This window comes from Argentina anserina, chromosome 1 (assembly GCF_933775445.1).
Source record: "Argentina anserina chromosome 1, drPotAnse1.1, whole genome shotgun sequence".
NCBI lineage: Eukaryota > Viridiplantae > Streptophyta > Magnoliopsida > Rosales > Rosaceae > Argentina > Argentina anserina.
In genome coordinates this window covers 8,186,219-8,206,378 of record NC_065872.1, presented here as the reverse complement: position 1 = coordinate 8,206,378, position 20,160 = coordinate 8,186,219, and the positions used below count along the sequence as shown (strand labels likewise).

Here is a 20,160-nt window from a genome sequence, read left to right as displayed (position 1 = left end):
TCTCACTTTGTGAATGTATTGTTCATGTATTTATCTTAGGTATTTATTAATGAAATTGTTGACTACAATGGGGGACGTGTACCCGAATTGTTGCCAAACAAAAGCCGTTATCATAGATCTCGCAGCACCCGTCCTCCTCCACCGCAATCCCAAACCATGAGCGCCTGAATCCCTGATACCGAGAGACACCAGAGATAAGATGCCCACACTCGCCATCCTCTTTAATCCTTGCTACGAAATCCGGGAACACGATTGGCATCCCACACCCAAACGTCGTCTGTTGCGCACCCATTCCACCTGCAATCACCATCCCAAACTAAAAACCAGAAACCATGGCACAATTCCTTCCTATCCTCCAATCACTAGACCAAATCCCCGAGCACAAATCTCGTCCGACCACACATGGCTCACGTTGGCGAGGCCAGATGCCAAAGCCAACGTCGCCGTGCAGCCGGACGAGAACGATTAAATACGACAGCAAAGTTGTCAAACCCAAACGCTTGGAGCGCGTTCTTTGGAAAAATCTATCATACGCCGCTGTATGGTATACGCCAGCACATCCGACCGCACAATCCCACCACCACCACTGCGTGCAAAAGCTGACAGTCCCTGTCAGCCGTTCAACCCAATGTTTTCAGATGCGAAAGCGAAGGCGAAGGCGACATGGTCAAGCCTCACAAGGCGAGAGCATCGGCGTGCAAAGGCGATTTAAGGCGATCGCCTTTCCAACAAACATTAATTTAATACAATACGTTTTCAAATAATATGAATATCCTTCAAAATATGTAAATATGTCATTATAACCACAACATTCATCCAAAATAAGGTTCTAATCAAATTATAGAATTAATATATAGAGTCATACTAAATTAAATGCAACAGCTACACTTCAATGCGTTCAATCTTCTTGTTCAATCTTCATCGTCATATCCACTCACACCCACATGAATATCATTACAATCATCAATGTTCAATGCATCAATATGTGGATGTAAAGTAAGGTCTTCAATCTCATCTTCATTCCTAAGTAATGAATCCAATGTTTTCATTTTCTTCTTGGATTTGGATTTTTCTTTACCTAAAAAAACGTACTAGTATAAATATGGATTGATACGTATATTTTAAACAAACTAAATAACATGAGGATGAATAAGAAAGTACTTACTTGAGCTTTCAACATTCTTCCTTTTAGAAGAATGTGCGTAAGAGGGCTCATCAAATCTCATGTCATCATCCGACAAAGGAACATCATCTATTGTTGGCTCATCTAGTGGCTCTACACATATAGGAACTCTAGTTGACAAATTTTGTTCATAACATTCAATCGGTACATTCCTTATAGCTTCCACCTCAAACACACCTTCTTCAAGCCAAGAGAGATCATTTGGCAATATAGGATCTTCCACCTCTGATATCCATTCATCATCGGAATCGATTTCTTCCACTAAAATGGGATCAAGCTTCTTCACTCGTCTTCTAATGTTTCTTTCCCTTAGTAAAGAGTTGTACTTGACATAAACCAATGCATTTAATCTTTTGTGCTCAAGTCGGTTCCTTTTCTTAGTGTGAATCTAAAATAAACATAAAAATAAATTTAGATAACATAAATATGCTACTGATTATATAAATTGGTAATGATTAAGCAATTCCTTACCGACTCAAAGGTACTCCAATTCCTCTCGCATCCAGAGGCACTACATGTTAGGCTAAGTACACGGATAGCAAACTTTGTCAACTCAGGTGTTTCCTCTCCAAAACGCTCCCACCAACTCGCTGAAAATATAAAGTATATTTAAGTTGTAAATAATAAAATATAGACAATTGTAAAGAATAATATATGAGGCATTACCTGGACTTCTTAGCTTCCTGGAATGTATTGCTATCTTACTTCCAAACTCTCCAAGGCATTTATCAAACATCTCCAATTGGATATCAGCCTTTAGCCGATCCTCAAATGACATCATTCTATCCATGCATTCATGCAATCCTTTCTTGACTTCTAAAACAGTTGAGAAGTTGTCTTCATAATGTAGTTGAGGGTTTAGAAAATATCCGGCAGCATGCAAAGGTTGATGTAGTTGAGGAGTCCACCTTGCATCAATTTTGTTCCAAATTGGTTGATAATGTCTAGGGTTCTTCTTCAATCCAAATGCAATCTTCTCCTTTGCGGCATCCATTAATTCATATATGTAGCCCATAGCAGGTCTTACCTCCGAATCAACCTCCCTCAAAACACACACTAATGGCATCACACCCTTCACACAAAATGCAACATCACTCCAAAAATTCTTTTGAAATAGAACAATTGCACGAGCCCCTATGCCTTCATGACTTTTTACAAAAGGACCATCAATCCACTTCTTGCTGTTAAACATCATTTGAAGAGGTTGTTTTTGGTTATAGATACTTTGAAGGGTGAGAAAGGAAGTTGCAAAGCGAGTTACCGCCGGACGAATGATCTCACTGTTGTTTGTGAATTCCCTCATGAGAGAAAGGACCCAAGTGTGACCATAGAGAAACTTCACCACTTTCTTAGCACTTGCAATGGTCTTCTCAAAGATGATTAGCTTGCTAATATCTTCAAGCATAAGATCAATACAATGTGATGCACATGGAGTCCACCACAACTTCAACCTCCTTTGCATAAGTCTAAGGCCCGCATTTTTATAATTTGATGCATTATCGGTGATTATTTGAACTACATTATCTTCCCCAACTTCTCTAACCACTTCATCTAAATACTTTAGCATTAAACTACCATTTTTTACACTACCGGATGCATCAATGGACTTCAAAAAGAAAGTACCCGCCGGGCTATTCACAAGAAAATTAAGAAGTACTCTACCTTTTCCATCGGTCCAACCATCCGACATGATAGAACACCCATACTTCTCCCAAGCTTTCTTATGCTCTAACAAATACTTATCAATATCTTCAACTTCTTCCCTAAGAATCCAAGTCCTTAATTCATGCATAGAAGGAGGCTTGAACCCTACACCATACTTGGCAATTCCCTCTACCATAGCTAACCAAAATGGATCATTAACCGTATTAAAAGGAAGCACTCTAGAAAACATAAAACGCCCAACCATCCGACAAACATCTTTTCTTAACTCTTTTTTGTAAGCTTCATTCAATACGGTTTGCCTAGGTTGAGAAGACACAAAACTATCAAGTGGTCCTTTGATTTTTGGTTGAGCAACACTACTCCCACATTCTTCTAATGGAGAATCTATACTATCACTTCCACCACCAATTCCTTCCCCAATCTCACGGAGCATAGCACATCTCTTAAATTTCAAATCCTTAAAGTCTTTTATAGCTAATTGATACTCATTCTTCACATCAGAAGGGACTTTATTACAAGCTTTCATACCACCCGAAATACCTGCTAAATGATGCTTAAGTCTAGAAATAGTGCCACTGCATACTTGATTACAGAAAATACATCTAAAATATTTCTCCCCTTCCATCTTTTTTGTAAATTTCCATGCTTTATCTCTTCCATCTACCCCTTTCTCACTCATGACTAATATTCACAAACACCAACAAACACATACAACAAATTCTCAGAAACTATTAATCAAATTTATGGTATGTAGTCAACTAAAATCAAACAAATATATGAAAAAATAAAATCAATTATTAAAAATGATTAAAGTTGACTAACCTCAAAGCTAAGTAAATCTTCAAGTTTCAAATAGGCAAATTATAGGCAGCAAAATTTTTGATCTTCAATGGAGAGGAAGAGACTCACGGAGGCAGAGGGCAGAGGGCAGAGAGAATGAGGGAGGCAGAGAGTATAATAGAATGCTAGGTTGAAATTTGGTTCACTTGTATAATTGTTAAAAGCCTTTCTGTCGTTTGAAACTAAGCAAAACGGAGACTAAGCAAAACGGAGCCGTTTTGGTTAAATGAAAGGTACCAAAACGACGTCGTTTTGGCCAAGAGAAAAAAAAAAATTTGCGTCTTCCACTTCGTCTCTGTCTTCCACTTCGGTCCGACCCTCGCGCCGCTGCTGCGATCCAAGAAATGATTTTGCGAGCCCAGGAAGTGCGATGCTGCGATCCATGAAGAGGTCCTGCGAGGCTGCGATGGCCGGAGCACCGGTGTCTCTTCAATCAAGACGACGGCCGGAACACTCGAGAAGTCGTCTCTTGGAGCCTGAAGAATCATGCGAGCCGAGAAGAAGTCCTGCCTCCTGCGAGGCGGCGACGTTCCGGCCGGAGCACTGGTCTCTTCGGAGCACTCTCAAACAACCCAAACCGACCTGCGACCTGGGTAGCTTCTGGGCCCGCGATTGAAGTCGATTCGCTTCGCATCGCTCCGCCGCTCGTTCCGTCGCTCCGTCGCTCCGACGGTCGCCTTTCCATCGCCTCGCCTGGGTTTGAGGCAGCGAGGCTTTTCTCCTTCGCTCCGCCGGCAAGCGCGCACCGGCGACGCCTCGGCGTCGCATCTGAAAACACTGGTTCAACCCATGCTGTATGATATACATCGATGTACCCTAGACGAACCTGCGTTCTTTTTTGTTAAGGAAAAGTTTTTGTTCATGTCTTTATGTTAGGTATAGTTTTTTTTTTCTTGCATTGACCCTCATTTTCCAATACAATTAGACCCACCGACAAACCTTGTTGTAGTACAATTCGATTATTTATACTGTAATGCAATTAGAATCAAACACTATACGTTATTTTATTTTCTTTGAAGCATAGCCTAGTATTCTTGATTACATAGACGAAAATTTAGGAGAACATAAATCAATTGCATTTATAATTCTTCCCTTATATCACATCTGGTGAGATCTTTACTTGGGAGAAAAAACTATGCCTACAAGCCAAGAGGAAGTCTCGAAAGAAAATTGCAATCTTGCTCCTATGGAAAATATGAATATACAGACGAGCAGCTCTGATAGTCAAATGGGCGAGAGAGATGACAAAGCTATGATGGCTGTTTTCAATCTTTGTTATATGAAGCATGCCGTCGATAATCATGAAATAGGCACACACATATTAGTGTCCTATAAACGCAAGTTTCTTGATTATCAAATTGGCTTATCCCCAGATGCTGGAACCAAGCAAAAAGCCCTAGAAACCGAAGAACACTCGGAAGCCATTATTGTTGCACAACAGGAAGGCTTGTATTGTCGAAACTATGCTCCCAGCTGCAATCTCCCACCTGTCCGTAGCCTACACAGCCTTATTCAAATTTGTAGCAAGCCATATGAGAAGCAATTGACAGTTACTGATGTGAATAAACACCAGGCAAGGCTAGCTATGAGCAAAGAGCATGTTACAACTCACCTAGTTCCATTGTTGAATGAGAATGAAGATCTTGGTAGAGGAATTCAAGTCACAACTTATGATTTGGCAGGTAAGGAGTATGCCATGGTGTTCAAACTTTGGGCGGGCAAGATTCATGTCTTGACTGGGGGATGGAAAACTTTCTGCTTTGACCACAAATTGGTTGAGAAGGAAGATTTTGTTAGGGTGTGGATGTTCCGAAATGTAGCAACTGGTAACCTTTGCTTTGTAATTGTCAAGAAAGATCTTAAAGGTCTTTGAACCATCAAGGAACGTTTTACAATGAGTCGAATTCGTAGTGCCTGTAGTTCAAAGAATCAGTGACCATTTTTAGGGTAATCTCATATACATTTTGAAACTCAATATTTATATTCCCCAGTGTTTTCTGTACAATCCAGCAATAATTGTAGGACTTTGGAGAGTTCTCTCTTTCGGAACTTGGTTTGTGTTTGATTTAGGCGATATCAAAGCCTTTTTTTCTCAATGTATCTGTTTAATTTGTTTGAATTTTTCGTGTGTGAACTTGTTTATAATTTTATTCAAGTTGTCGAGTAACCTATGGTTTTTATTGCATTGTTGTATCTACTTATGAGTTATCGGAAGCAGGCGTCCGATATCGATTAATTTGAGAGGATCAGGATATTGTTCACAATATTATCGCAGAGTTTAGTCCTAGAAACCTGATCACGTAGGCCGTAGGGAGTGACATGGGCTGCCACACTACAATGTTTCACATTGAGCCTGATCACGAGTCCAAATTACCATAAGCCGACCCATTTTGATAAAAGAGTGCTATGTTCATCGATAATACCTGATTTCTCGGGACTACTCCTGCCATAATTAGGCGATCTAAAACTGTTTCCCTCATATGGAATCCATGTTAAAATAGAAGGTCCGGCAATGAAGCATTTAGTTTCCAATAATTCAACATAACTTAATACAATTAAGCACGCAATCCCTATTGGTTTTGCAAGCTATTTCATGTGAGTACTTATTGTAGACACAAGAAATTTAATGAAGTAAATCATCTTCATTAAATAATTAAATCGACTAAAAACCCGACAAAATTGCACACGTGACCCAAAAGTCAACAAAGTTGGTGCGGATCCGAATAAAACTCGTGTCAGCACACAAATGAATGATCATAATCAAAACTACGTGATTCTGACTTAAATCGGAAATTGAATGTCATCGACGATCGAAATGGTAATCGGACATTTGATTAAATTAATAAATTCTTTTACGGTTATAATTAAATCAATTATTTGAATCTTTTTAATTTAGTTATTTTCATAACTAATTTTAAATTAATTAGAAAATACATATTGATTTAATTATACAATTTAAGAAATTTATTATTTTTAGTGTCATTAAAATATTCTATAAAATAGAAGTCTTGACACTATAAATACCCCTTCCAACATAAAGAGAGGGAGGATTTTTTACATTGGGGAAGAAGAGAGAAAATCACTTGAGCAATATCACTCTCGAGAAATCCCGAAGTCTCCCAAGTCCACGAAGAATCATCAAGCTACCAAATCGCTCGTTCTTCATCAAATCCAAATTCAAACTCAAGTCCACGAAGAATCATCAAGCCACCAAATCGCTCGTTCTTCGTCAAATCCAAATCCAAACTCAAGTCCACGAAGAATCATCAAGCCACCAAATCGCTCGTTCTTCGTCAAATCCAGATCCAAACTCAAGTCCACGAAGAATCGTTAAGGTACAAAATCGCTCGCTCTTCATCAAATCCAAATCCAAGCTCAAATTCTCAAGATCAAGTGCATGTCACCCTTGAGCCAAATTACATACGGAAATAGAATCAGAGGAGTTCATAAAGATTGTAACCCCACGTTTGATTATCAATAAATTACATTTTATTTATACACGTGTCTTCACTCTTATTTATTTTCAAATTCTCGTTCTACACTTATAATCTCAATGACGTAAGGTACCTCATTTGATCTATGACCAAACAACTCCCGCGCCAAGGCGCCAAGCAGGTATCAAGTTGAATTTCTGGGATTAAAACCTGATTAAGTTCGTCACTCTCTGCTGGTACCAGAATCAAGTAGTTGATATTGTGTTCAAGATACTTAAAAATCTTGCACACTCCACATCATCACGCGAGAATATGTCATTTTATGATGAGAGAATTACTTCATGTATAATTCATTCTTTTTTTATTAATCCGATATGAAGTTATTCTCCATTCGTAATCACAAGTTTTTCTTATTTATACATGCGAATTTTGAATGGTATATGAAATTGTCATCATATTTGTTCATATATTCCATAACCCTGCTAGCAGCCTAGCACTAAACCTGAACACATGATATGAGCTATGAACATGGTTAAGGAACTTCATTGCTCACCAATCAAATCAGTCTCTTCAGTCTCCGACGCACAAGCGACCTATATATGAGTAATATGACCCTCTGACCTCTCTGATTGACAATCCAGCACCTCGAAGACTCAAACGATCATGATCATGATCAATAATCTTATCATCATCATGACTACTCGTCCAAAATCAGAACCAGAGGCAATTACTTGGCGTGTGATCCCGATCCATCTTTGATCTCCGATCCGACGTGCGTGACGTCTATTGATGGCGACACCGATTCTCCACTGGTCCCGCGCATAGGGTATAGTCAAGAGGGGTGGGATACGGTATCGTTTCTACCAATGGGGGGTCGACAGGTCAGCTTAGGGCAAAGCCAAAAGGATGAAAGATATGGAAAAAAAATTATGGGACATAATATGTGTCTGGTTAAGGTGACGTTTCTATCGGACATGACAGCGACAACGGAAGTGAGTGATCTGATCCGCTTAGAGATTCGCTTCGTTATAGAGAAGAGACAGAACACGACGTTAAACCAGAGCCCAAGTAACCATGGAAATTTAGTCGTGAAAGAACTAGATATATTCTTCTTTAGCAAAAGCCAAGTTCTCTTCAACGTTGTACGTTGGTTAAATGTAGTTTGTGCTTCGCCGTCTTGAGTTCTTATCCACATCTATTACTGCAAAGGTGTTGATGATCAAGTTTGTTTTAGTAACCCAACGAGTAATCTTGTTTTAACAAAGCCAACGAAATTATGCACGAGACTGTGAATCGAGAACGGCTAGTTGTAAGTAGTAACTTTTCTCTACAAGAAATGAAAAAAAAAACATCTTACACTAGTTAAGAACGAGACTAGGTATCCTAAAAAAACGAGACTAGGTAAATAAATGTAGGGAACCAATATTTATTATAGAATTTTCAATCATTGATATCTAATAATATTTTTCTATAATAAAAATGTATATTTAATGAAATCTCTGCTTATTTAAGTTGGTACAAATACAACTTGATGATCGAAAATTCGTGATCATATACTAACTTAATACGTTGGATACAACTTCATGATGTAACAACTAGCTAGCAACATTAGTTTACAACTACAAGCACTTAGTTTATCTTCGTAGTGAGGCAATGTATTACGTACCTATAACTGCTAATAGAGATCAGATTTCGAATCTCTGAAACACGTTTATTGTGAGCATGATCTTCGTATATTCCTCTGCAGCTTTTCCAATTGTCTTCCTCCTCGATAATTAGACTTGTCAATGTACCTCCACCCCTCTTTAATCAAAGGCAGTACGTTACAAATGGAGATGGATCATAGGCAAGCAATTACCAATGAAAAACCAAGAACATCACTGATCCCATGGCTTGTTCCATCTTAGTTTGTACTCAACGGCCTCTCACTTTTCAAAACTGCAACAAAAAATTAAACAAAGGAACCCAGAACACAGTTTTAAGAATTTTTCAAATTTGGAAGAAAATGATATTTATAGGTATAGATGTTATGGAAGGCATAGTCAAAACTGTAACCTCTGCAACATTGGTTATAATGGCAGAATAACTCTGAGTCCAAGTCTAGTGGTGTCTCACGTGTGATGTTGACTGTTGAGTGCTACTTTCTCTTAATTAATCTTACCCCCAATCAAACCTATCACAAAGCTCATGCTACATTCACCTTCAAATTCATTTTTGGACATTTTAATACTTGATATTTAAAATATGACATACCAAGATACCAAACATCGAGTATCAAACTGTCCAATTGACCATACCTCAAATACCATGGAAAGAATTTACCCTTCATTTTTCTTGTCTTCTATGGTACTCTGGAGCATTAAGACTCATGCCATGAATCGGTTAATCCGTTAACGTATAATATACTACACATTGCACACATAGTTAAACAGCTTAAAATTATGTGGTTGACAATTGATATTACTTCTTTACTCCACTAAACGTTGTATAATGACGGCCGTAGAATTTCGGGTGCATAGTTTTCATTGAAGCACTATATCGACAATAGAGACTTTCCGCAAACAATGACTAATTTAACTGTTGGGGACTCCAGAGTTTTAATACTGGAAAACACTCACTGTTTTCCATTAACCTTGATATTTGTTTTATCTTGTTCCATAAATGTAAACCAACTAGCTAGCTAGCCCATTCTGTGAAAAGCCCCAGACGCAACAAGCACAGAAACCAAAAGCTCATAACACAGAAAACAGAAAACTCTGTTTCTGAAACAGAGTAATGGGAATGGGGGATACATTTGAGTACAATTACCAAAACAACTCCTGTTCATCTTCAGCTCCTGCTTCTTCGGTAACAGTCGCACAGCCTCATTCGTCCACGGACGATATCTCACTGTTTCTGCAGCAAATTCTGGTGCGTTCTTCTTCTTTGAGCGGACAGCAGTTCTTGTTTTCGTCTTCACCTGCTGGTTATACTCTGCCGGAAAATCTCGGCCATCAGAGCAACAACAGTTTCGTGGGAAGCGGGATCAGGGGCGTTGATGGCTCTACGGCGGTTGTGACGGGCAGTGGTCCAAATGTGTCTTCGTCTTCAGTTGGAGCTAGTGAGAATGAGGCCGACGATTATGATTGTGAAAGCGAGGTACTTTGAATTTTTCGAAGTTTGAATCTTTACTAAAAGAAAATGAAAAAAAAAGAAGAAGATGGATGCTTATGCTTTGTTGGTTAAATGTGTGCGTTCCTTTAAAGATCAGAGCTTTTTTTTTCTTCTGTTTATTCTTGTTGATGGTTTGTTTTATACCTTTTTCTTAGAAAATGAAGGAAAAGGAGAGTATGCATTTTGGCTGATCTCTCTTCAAGAACATAATAAGATTTCACCCTTGAAAATAACTAGGAAAAATTTACTTGGAACAAAAAAGAAAGAGGAAATGTGTGATACGAAACAATAGTTTTTTATTTGTTTTGTAAATTAAAGATGTTCTTCAAGAACATAATAAGATTTCACCCTTGAAAATAACTAGGAAAAATTTACTTGGAACAAAAAAGAAAGAGGAAATGTGTGATACGAAACAATAGTTTTTTATTTGTTTTGTAAATTAAAGATATTTGAAGAATTGTAAATGCAGGAGGGTCTTGAAGCGTTGGTAGAAGAGGCAGCAGTGAAATCCGGTGGTAGAAGTTCTTCAAAGAGAAGTAGAGCTGCAGAAGTTCATAATTTGTCTGAAAAGGTTGGTTTTTATTTTATTTTTATATGATTACAAATTTCTAATTGTCATTCTTTATGTATATATATTTTTTCATGTGCAAGTATGGTGTTTTTCTTTCTTTCTGGTTTTCACGTACATTATGGTTTGTTGAGCAGAGGAGGAGGAGTAGGATTAATGAGAAAATGAAGGCATTGCAGAATCTCATCCCAAATTCTAATAAGGTAAAGGTAGTGTACATAATATACTTAATATATAAGTTCCTCTTATGAGTGATTTTGATTACTTATGGATTAGTTTGTTTGTCAATGGCAGACAGACAAGGCTTCAATGCTTGATGAAGCCATTGAGTATCTTAAACAGCTCCAGCTTCAAGTACAGGTTTGCTACCTTTTTTTTCTCAAAGCTTCCGGTTCTATGAAGTTCAACGATATAGTTACCAGTCAAAATAAAAGATTTAAAAGGTGACGTTTTTGATTAAAACTGAGAGATTGTTTTTAATTGATCGCATTCCAGATGTTGTCAATGAGAAATGGTATGAGTTTGCATCCCATGTGCCTACCTGGAGCGTCGCAACTGTCACAAATAAGAATGGAATTTGGTGGAGAGGAAAATAGGCATGGGCCTTTGAACATGTCAGGAACACTGAATATGAACCAGGAACCCTCAACACAAAATTTGTACAATCCAAACCAGTCGTATGTACCAGATATGTCAAATGTAGTCAATTCAGAAAACGCATTTGGGTTGGAATCATCTATTCAGGCTCACTTCGGGCCCTTTCCGCTCCCAAACTCATCTAAGGTTAAATCATTGCTCTTTAAATTTATTGCATACGGGGTCAAGTATTTGGTTTTAACTGTCCTTTTACCTTGTTGCCATATGAAGGGAATCTGCAGGGATGAACTCTTGCAGCATCAACCAATTAGTGTAAATCATTCGGAGACTAATCCTCTAGGTGAGTGTGTTAAGCGTTCCCTCTGTTTTCCAGTTATTCTTAAGAGCTTATACACAAGCTCCTAGTTTTTGGGTCTAACATGTGTATTTGTTTGTGAAAAGAATTTGAAGTGGGAGCTACAGCTGAAGTTTCACTTCCCTTTAATGCTCAAATATCTGATCTGAAGAGCAATGGTTCCCTGGAAACATGTGTCATGGGAAGAGACCGGCGAGAAAGCAGGCCCTTGAAATCGATAGAACAACATCTTCATCTTGACAGGCACTTTACACTTTAGGATTAACAAGATGTTAATTTGTATATCCTTACTTTGCATATACTGATGAATATAGCTTGCATTGCACAGGAATATGAGTCCTAATTGATAAGATGAGGACTGCACTAAGGACCTTATGATTCAAGCAAGCTTGGTTGCTCAACATTTTGGATTTGGTGTAGCCACAAGCTCACAAGTACTTAGTGATCGACAGCTTCTGCAATTCTTGAAATTGTTCAAAGATTCAATTTCATGAACTCGCCAAGGCTCGTTACCTTGTAGAAATGGTTGAAACTGGGGATGATGTTTGTAAAACTTTATATATTTCTTTTATTCCGGTTCTCTTACTGAGAAAGTGGGCATTGTTCTTCACTGTATGACAGTCTTGTGTACAATTATCAATGCCATCTATTTGCAGCACCCACTGCCTAATATGAACTATCACTTTCATTTTAACTCGATCAAAGGTCCAAAATTTTCTGCAAGTTTATTCCTTTCAAGAGCCTGAATGCTCACGTTTCATTGATGATCAGAGAAAAACAAAATGAAAGAAACTAAACCAAGTTTCTTCCAAAGCTATATTTGGGTTAAAGTAATGTTACCACAGAAAGCAGAATGCTGGTTCTTTGTGGTGCTTTGCCTACAACCTAGTTCAAGAGTGAGAGGACTGGTCCAAGAACGAGATTACGAGAATTCAATGCTTTGGCATCTATGGTTCTGTAGATTGATCGTTAGTCAAATGGTTCTTGTACTTTTACCAAATTCTGTGTTCTCTTTTTCTGGTCCAACGATTCTCTAAAACAGTAGTCATCAGTGAAGCTAGACTTTTCGGAGGTTGAAATATGCCGCAATGACCACGTTCTTGCAGTTCACATTGTCACCGTTGATCTCGGAATTCCATAAACAGATCACGTTTGCCTGAGATTTTTAGGCTATGTGGAAATATAAAATTTACGACCACTTTTTTATGTGTATTCTCATTCATTGATCTCTTAAAATTCATTAACCAAGTTAATAAGATGGATAAAAAGGAATGTACAAAAAATGTTAGCTCACTTAGCTAATCATTTTCTTTTCATAACGAAAATTGCATTGGGCGTCGTGATATTCTTTTTTACAGGATCGCCTCTATGTATATATCTAAAAAGAAAAATTGGATTGTATTCTTCTTCTAAATGGTGATTCTTACACAATATCACGACTAGTGCAGTACTAGTTTGTTGGCACCAACTCTATTCCATCGTCCGAATGCAACTAGGAAACTACTCCCGCGGTTGTCATCATTACAAAACCAACGACAAATGGGGGCTACTACATCACCTTGGCCATCGTGATTAAAGGCTTGCTCTTTTGATTTTGAGTTGTCAATCAAACTTGCCGATCATTTGCTTTATAGTTAAAGTCGAGGGAGACCCAAATCAAAGTCTTTTTTCGAGCGACAAAATGAAAAATCAAAGTCACCGGTAGACGTGCACTCACCGGTGGAATCATAAATCCATCAATTGAATTGAAACGATGCATCACAACTATACATGGTTTGCAACAGACTAACACGTGGTCCTCTCGCCACACTATGATGTTTAGGCAAAGCTTGTTATGAACAATATGATAGATGTGTGTACTCATTGGAGAAGACAATTTGAGAGATTGAAATCATCACTTGATCCACTTCCAAGTTCCAACACAATAAAACTACCCGGTTGCCATCGTCATTGCCACCATTAGCTCCCACAGTCCCACCCCACCTCGACACCACCATTTCGTCCCATCCGTATTACTCACCACTATTTCATGACAAACTTAATCAAAAATGAGGAGGCTAGGAAGTCTTGGATGTTTTAACTCGGGCCTAAGACTTGATACAACAATTAAAGCATTTTAATTACGCGATAAACTACCCACGCCAAAAAATGCTTTTGATCAACAACCTTGTATCTCAACAACCTCATAAGAAATTCGATGGAAACTAACATAAATAATCACATGAAGTATAATCGATTCCGCATATGCGAGATCATTTTAATAAAATGTTGATAACGATTCATAAAAAAGAAATTTGGCGTAGGGTTCAAAGATTGATTTAACAACATTCTAATAATGAATTTATTGTTCTTGGCAACTATTTATTGGAATTTATCAAAAAGCCAGACCTAAAACGAACAAGAACAAATGAACAACCAAGGGCCAAGATATATATGGTTCTTAAAGACGCGGCCTATGCTACAGACAGACAAGACACGTCACCCCATCGCCGCTGCCTTCCCCACCAAAACACCACTGCCAGATTCCCTCCATTTCCTCAATCGTGACCGTACCACACTCTCCTCCTCCTCCTCCGTTTCGAACGGACCCATACGACAACCAATCCCCCACCATTCTCGTGCCGTATTCTCCAAGCGACCCGCCGTACACGCCCCCCCTCGAACCTATAAAAACCAAAGCAAACCCAGCTAGTCAGGAGTAGAAGAAAATCAAAAACCGAATCCGCTTCTCTCTCTCTCAGCTATGGCAGCCAAATCCAACGGCCAGCTACTCCCCGGCCCCACCAATCCAATGGTGACTCCTCTCCTCACCGATCTCTACCAGTTCACCATGGCCTACGCTTACTGGAAAGCCGGCAAGCACAACGAACGCGCCGTGTGAGTCCCGCCCTCACCAAAACGCACCGTTTCGTTTCTTCTTCTTCTTCAGTTTTATTAAATAGCATAGTAATTCATTTCAGGTTCGATTTGTATTTCCGGAAGAATCCGTTCGGCGGCGAGTACACGGTGTTCGCCGGCCTGGAGGAATGCATCAAATTCATTGCCAATTTCAAATTAACCGAGGATGAAATCGATTTCGTCCGCCAATCGTTATCGTCTTCTTCCTGTGATGTACGGCTCGATTTTGATCTCATTGCATACATTTTTAGTTAGTTTGTTGTTCATCTGATTTTCGAAACGGCGATGATGAATTTGCAGGAAGGATTCTTTGACTATCTGAGAGGAGTCGACTGCTCCGAAGTCGAAGTCTACGCTATTCAAGAAGGATCAGTCGTTTTCCCCAAGGTTCCTTTGGTTAGAGTTGAAGGACCAATCGCCGTGAGAATCGAATTTGTCTTTCCTTGATTAATGTAGTGAATTTTTGAGGGAACTGTTAATTAAATTGTGCATTTGTGTTACTACTACCTTCAGGTGGTTCAGTTACTCGAGACGCCGTTTTTGAATCTCATTAATTATGCATCATTAGTTTCCACGAATGCCGCAAGGCATCGGTTTGTGGCTGGAGAATCTAAAATGCTGCTCGAGTTCGGGCTTCGACGAGCTCAGGTGTGTTTGACACGAGCCTTGGCTTTGACAAGCTTGGGTTTTCTTTTACGTTTGAATTGCTTGTTTTGATGTTTTGAGTGGGGTGATTTTCATGAGTACCATGTGTTTGTTGGATGTTCAGGGACCTGATGGTGGGATAGCGGCATCTAGGTACTGCTACATGGGGGGATTTCATGCAACAAGGTAGCTTCTTTAGTTAAACTCCACTGCTGCATATTAGGATTGTTTTTTTTATATTCTTATTCAGTTGCTTATATGTTTTTTCTTTCTTTCTTCTTAAACATGCTAGTATTATACTATTATATGCATCATAATAGTAACTATCTTTGCAGTTTTCACATCTCTCTTATTACACATTTGGACAAATTTCATTGAATTTTGCAATTTTTGACAGTAATGTTGCTGCTGGAAAGATATTTGGGATCCCTTTGCGTGGAACGCATTCACATGCTTTTGTCAGCTCATTCATGGTTTGTGAATGAAATTTTGTTTTATATGTATACTGTCCCTAAGGGGTGGTATGTCCATTTACATGTACACGAGCAGCTGGGTTTAAGCCCCAAAATCTTCCTTAAAATTTGTGCAGACAGATTAATAGGCCTTAAATTAGCATTATGTGTCCACTGCTTATTGCCGGAGATTTCATTGATTTTGTTTAACGTCTTTTGATCGCAATGCTACTTAGTTTTCTTAATAAATCCCATTGATTTTTTAGATAAAAATTTATGACCTTAGTGCTGTTGAATTTTGCCTGATAAGGATAGGATAAATACAATAAGTTTAGTCTGAAGTCCTTGTTATGATACATTCTTTTCATAATCTTGGTCCTTTTATTTGTGCAATTTTACATATACCTATTCTCTGTCTAATTTACTCAACTATTTGCAGAGCCCAGATGAGATTATAGATAAAACACTTCACAGCAGTGATAAGCGCACTACTTGTGAGGATTTTGTTACCCTTGTTCAGACCTGGTTGAGCAAAATTCAGGTTTGTTGATCGTTTCTTCTGGATATAATTTCATATGCTTTAGTGCAATGGTTTAAATTTGAGTTCTCTTCCATTTTCATTCTGGATTATTATTCCTGTTACTCATGTAAGATATTTCTGCCCTCATAGTTCCTTATATTTTCGTAGACGTTCAATTATAACTTCTTTCATGAGTTGGGAACCTGAGATGATGATGATTACATATTATCAAGCATATCATTCATGTGGCATGTTTTTTTGGAAAAAAATTTCACAAAATGTTGCATCGGTTATGCATTCAGATTGCTCCACACATCTCATTTAGTTTTTTTTTCTTGTAATCCTGTTCCCTAATCGGATCTAAGATGACAGCAATGAATTTAAACATTACTGACACATGTTTGTGTTTACAGTGGTCAAATTCATTAAATGGTACCTTTGGTGAGACCAATCAAAGTGAGCTAGCAGCATTCACATCGTATGCCCTGGCATTCCCTGATAACTTTCTAGCTCTTGTAGACACATATGATGTAAGTACACATCATTTAGATTACTTAATAATTGATGTGGCTAAAGCTAAAATACATTTGTGGTCTCTGTAACATTATACCTGCCTTCATTTTACAGGTTATGAGGAGTGGAATTCCCAACTTTTGTGCGGTTGCTTTAGCACTGAATGATTTAGGGTAAGTATGAAAGGTTCTTGTGAGTATCAATTGTTGATGAATATGCTCTATTAATGTGGATGTGAATGCTACAGATTTTCTGGAACCTAATCATGCCACACCTTAGAGGACAGAACCATTAAGTGGTATTCACCTGATGCTTAGTATCAGTTGAGTTAGGGTGGAGTTGGAAAATTGGGTATTCTCAGCTAGTTCTGAGAAGTAACAATATTGCCTAGGATAATGAGGATGATAATAACAATTGATGAACGACAGTCGTGAATGTCAAAGAACATCAAATGATTCATATCATTTATCTGGTGAATCTAAAAATATGAAAATTTTGTACATCAGGTTTGAATATGAATAACCAGAGTAGCACTTTTAAAAAAAATAGTGATTGAATTACCATAGGCCTATTTCCCCAGCTTTTCGGGTTTCTGGTAATTAGTTGTTGTGTAAATAATGATGCAGTTGGGCAGGTTTACTGTTTAATTAAAACATGATGTGCCTAAAATAGCAGTTATAGATTGAGTTATTCTATCAATGGTCGTGTTTCCCATCTTTCCTTTTCCATTCATTTATTCTTGTCCTTGCATGTCATCCATGTGTTGCCTACTGCTCGAGTCTCAGATTCATTAAGCTGACATTAGTTGATACTTCAATACAAGTAAATTGCAGTTTCAATTAATGGTTTAGGTGATGCTATGCCCAGGTACAAAGCAGCTGGCATTAGGTTGGATTCAGGTGATCTAGCATATCTCTCCTGTGAGGCTCGTAAGATATTCTGCATCATTGAGAAAGAATTCGCAGTACCAGGATTTGGAAAGACAGTTATCACAGCTAGTAATGATCTAAATGAGGAAACATTGGATGCTTTAAACAAACAGGTACTGACACTTTCTAGGCATTGACCCACTCCTGTTCTCCTTGATTTTTTTTCCCAACACCTAAATCCTAAACCTCTCTCTCTCTCTCTCTCTCACATACAATTCCTTTTCACAGATGATGCAAGTGAACATCGTTTAGCTTACTTAATCTATTTGTTTTGTAGGGCCATGAGGTTGATGCATTTGGAATTGGGACCCATGTGGTTACTTGCTATGCTCAAGCTGCTCTGGGTTGTGTTTTCAAGCTTGTTGAGATAAATAATCAGCCTCGCATCAAACTTTCTGAAGATGTTACAAAGGTTTGCTCTTTCTGATCAATAAATCTATAGTATCATTCTTTTTCGGTTCTTTTTTTCTGGATTCTAATATTTATTGTTATTTTAGGTCTCCATTCCTTGTAAAAAACGATCCTACAGATTGTTTGGGAAAGAAGGTTATCCCCTGGTAGACATAATGACCGGAGAAAACGAACCACCTCCGAAGGTATCTTGCTAAATCTTCCTCCGCAACATGTTCCTAAGATTCTTTGTTACTTTTATTTAGTTTCTTATAATAAGAGTTGATAATGATGCGTCCATTCACCCATTTCGGATGAATTGGTTTAGGCATTTCAAAGTGCTTGGAAGTTGGGACACAGGATGCTTTGAAATTGGAATTATGATATATTGTCATTCGGGAATCTAAATATGCTAGAAACTTAGAATTGTGTTCTGGAAACAAGGTCTCGTTTAATTCTATAACATGATTCTGTTCCCAAGAGGTAGGCGAAAAATAGAAATTAAATGATAAAGCTTAATTTTGCTTCAGCTTTCACGTGTATTGTGAGTTCAACCCTCCAAATGTACAAAGGAGTGGCCTCAGTTCAATTTGCTACATTCATACACGTATATCTTTCCTTGTCTTTTACTTTTTAACTCTTTATATATATTTTCTCATTTACAGTTGGATTTTATCTCAACAACATAATACAAATGTAGATAACTGAAAGAGAGTAATCACTGTTTATCTCGAAACCTTTTTTTTCTTTCCAATTAGCGTTTGTCTTGAAACTTTAAGTTGGAAGTACATTAGTTCTCTACATACTCATAGCTGCTTGTTGTTTATTACTGTTTCTTAGTCCTATGGATTCTATAAAAACAAGCAGTTCACTCCATATGATGATCTTTATTATGGTTGTTTTTGGCACGTGTAGGTTGGAGAACGGATCCTGTGTCGTCACCCGTTTAATGAATCAAAGAGAGCATATGTAGTGCCACAGCGTGTTGAGGAACTCATGAAATGCTTTTGGCATGGCCCAGGTACAGGTTCCGGATATGTCGTCATATTTTCTATCTGACATCACTAGCTTCCCATTATTTTCTTGCTATCAGTTTTACCATTTAAGTTATTTAACCCACGTAGTTTTTTTCCGAATTATTCTGTATATACTGGTTTTATTTAATGGCGTGCTTCTTATTTTGTGTCTTGGATTGCTTAATTTTGGTTTCTTATAAATGACGTTATAGTTCTGCCAGACTTTTGATTTAAACTGAAGGACACATGAGCATTTTGTTGGTTTAATTCTGTAGAAAAATGCTTCAATACATCAAATTGTTAGCATCTGGGTAATGCTCTAATCATTTTTTCATCTATTGAAGGTGGAGTAAGAGAAGATCTGCCACCATTGAAGGACATCAGAGAGCGCTGCATCAGCCAACTCAAGAAGATGCGGCCCGACCACATGAGAAGACTAAACCCCACTCCCTATAAGGTACCACCGATACAACTAGTTAGATTATTCTCATTTTTTGGTGGTTGTATTTCTAACTACAACTTTTTAAACTAAGCAGGTTAGTGTAAGTGCAAAACTGTATGACTTCATTCACTTCTTGTGGTTGAATGAGGCACCTGTTGGGGAGTTACAGTGAGATTTGCTCCCAATAGCAAGGGTAACAGAAGCAGTACATGTGTCGCAGCGCAAGCAATGTTTAAAGGTTTAGCTGTTTAGGAGCTTCTCTAAATAGTATTACCACAGAGACATGAATATACATAATTAGTTTTTAAATGAGGGACATGGAATTTTCTTGTTAATAGTAGTTTCTTCCCATTCTTCAACAGCTGCATCCATTTTGAATGAAATATGATTTCTCTTTTTGCATAATTTTGAGATCGATAGTTTCTGTTAGCATCTATCGAAGCGAAAATGGAATATGATGCAAACAAGTATATTCTATTCTCATCTGCTGTGGTTGTTTTATCTTCTAGTTCTGAAACGTTTTTCCACAATCTGAAAATCAAGCACTTTCGAAGGAAATC

At 38.1% G+C, this 20,160-nt stretch overlaps 3 protein-coding genes across 3 annotated transcripts; 2 read left to right on the top strand and 1 right to left on the bottom strand.

Annotated features, from left to right (window-relative positions):
* Positions 1–46: 46 nt before the first annotated feature.
* On the bottom strand, positions 47–3,527 carry LOC126801070 (uncharacterized). The gene is made up of 5 exons (XM_050528526.1): positions 1,850–3,527; positions 1,655–1,773; positions 1,140–1,571; positions 534–609; positions 47–297 (listed from the first exon to the last, which is right to left on the bottom strand). Exons 1-5 carry the CDS (start codon positions 3,525–3,527, stop codon positions 47–49), a joined length of 2,556 nt encoding a protein of 851 aa, XP_050384483.1.
* Positions 3,528–9,681: 6,154 nt separating this feature from the next.
* Positions 9,682–12,445, top strand: LOC126804992 (transcription factor SPATULA-like). The gene is made up of 7 exons (XM_050532075.1): positions 9,682–10,260; positions 10,745–10,846; positions 10,981–11,046; positions 11,138–11,203; positions 11,339–11,626; positions 11,711–11,780; positions 11,882–12,445. Exons 1-7 carry the CDS (start codon positions 9,898–9,900, stop codon positions 12,052–12,054), a joined length of 1,128 nt encoding a protein of 375 aa, XP_050388032.1. The 5' UTR covers positions 9,682–9,897; the 3' UTR covers positions 12,055–12,445.
* Positions 12,446–14,275: 1,830 nt separating this feature from the next.
* LOC126804989 (nicotinate phosphoribosyltransferase 2-like) lies at positions 14,276–20,005 on the top strand. The gene is made up of 15 exons (XM_050532073.1): positions 14,276–14,672; positions 14,756–14,906; positions 14,994–15,113; positions 15,207–15,341; positions 15,463–15,524; positions 15,736–15,811; positions 16,230–16,331; positions 16,724–16,840; positions 16,938–16,996; positions 17,691–17,865; positions 18,030–18,164; positions 18,250–18,348; positions 19,058–19,163; positions 19,503–19,615; positions 19,695–20,005. The coding sequence occupies exons 1-15, from the start codon at positions 14,539–14,541 to the stop codon at positions 19,770–19,772; spliced, it is 1,662 nt and encodes a 553-aa protein (XP_050388030.1). The 5' UTR covers positions 14,276–14,538; the 3' UTR covers positions 19,773–20,005.
* Positions 20,006–20,160: the final 155 nt, after the last annotated feature.

What these genes read in the sequence shown, in the direction of transcription:
- LOC126801070 (XM_050528526.1), bottom strand. Translation starts at nt 3,527, where the DNA reads ATGAGTGAGAAAGGGGTAGATGGAAGAGATAAAGCATGGAAATTTACA. An exon ending in ACTTTCTTATTCATCCTCAT is followed by an intron (nt 610 to 1,139) that starts GTTATTTAGTTT and finishes AACGGCTGACAG; the next exon opens with GGACTGTCAGCTTTTGCACG. An exon ending in GGCGTATACCATACAGCGGC is followed by an intron (nt 298 to 533) that starts GTATGATAGATT and finishes TGGTGATTGCAG; the next exon opens with GTGGAATGGGTGCGCAACAG.
- LOC126804992 (XM_050532075.1), top strand. Translation starts at nt 9,898, where the DNA reads ATGGGAATGGGGGATACATTTGAGTACAATTACCAAAACAACTCCTGT. An exon ending in AGCTCCAGCTTCAAGTACAG is followed by an intron (nt 11,204 to 11,338) that starts GTTTGCTACCTT and finishes ATCGCATTCCAG; the next exon opens with ATGTTGTCAATGAGAAATGG. An exon ending in TTCGGAGACTAATCCTCTAG is followed by an intron (nt 11,781 to 11,881) that starts GTGAGTGTGTTA and finishes GTTTGTGAAAAG; the next exon opens with AATTTGAAGTGGGAGCTACA.
- LOC126804989 (XM_050532073.1), top strand. Translation starts at nt 14,539, where the DNA reads ATGGCAGCCAAATCCAACGGCCAGCTACTCCCCGGCCCCACCAATCCA. An exon ending in TTTCTGAAGATGTTACAAAG is followed by an intron (nt 18,165 to 18,249) that starts GTTTGCTCTTTC and finishes TTGTTATTTTAG; the next exon opens with GTCTCCATTCCTTGTAAAAA. An exon ending in AAAACGAACCACCTCCGAAG is followed by an intron (nt 18,349 to 19,057) that starts GTATCTTGCTAA and finishes TGGCACGTGTAG; the next exon opens with GTTGGAGAACGGATCCTGTG.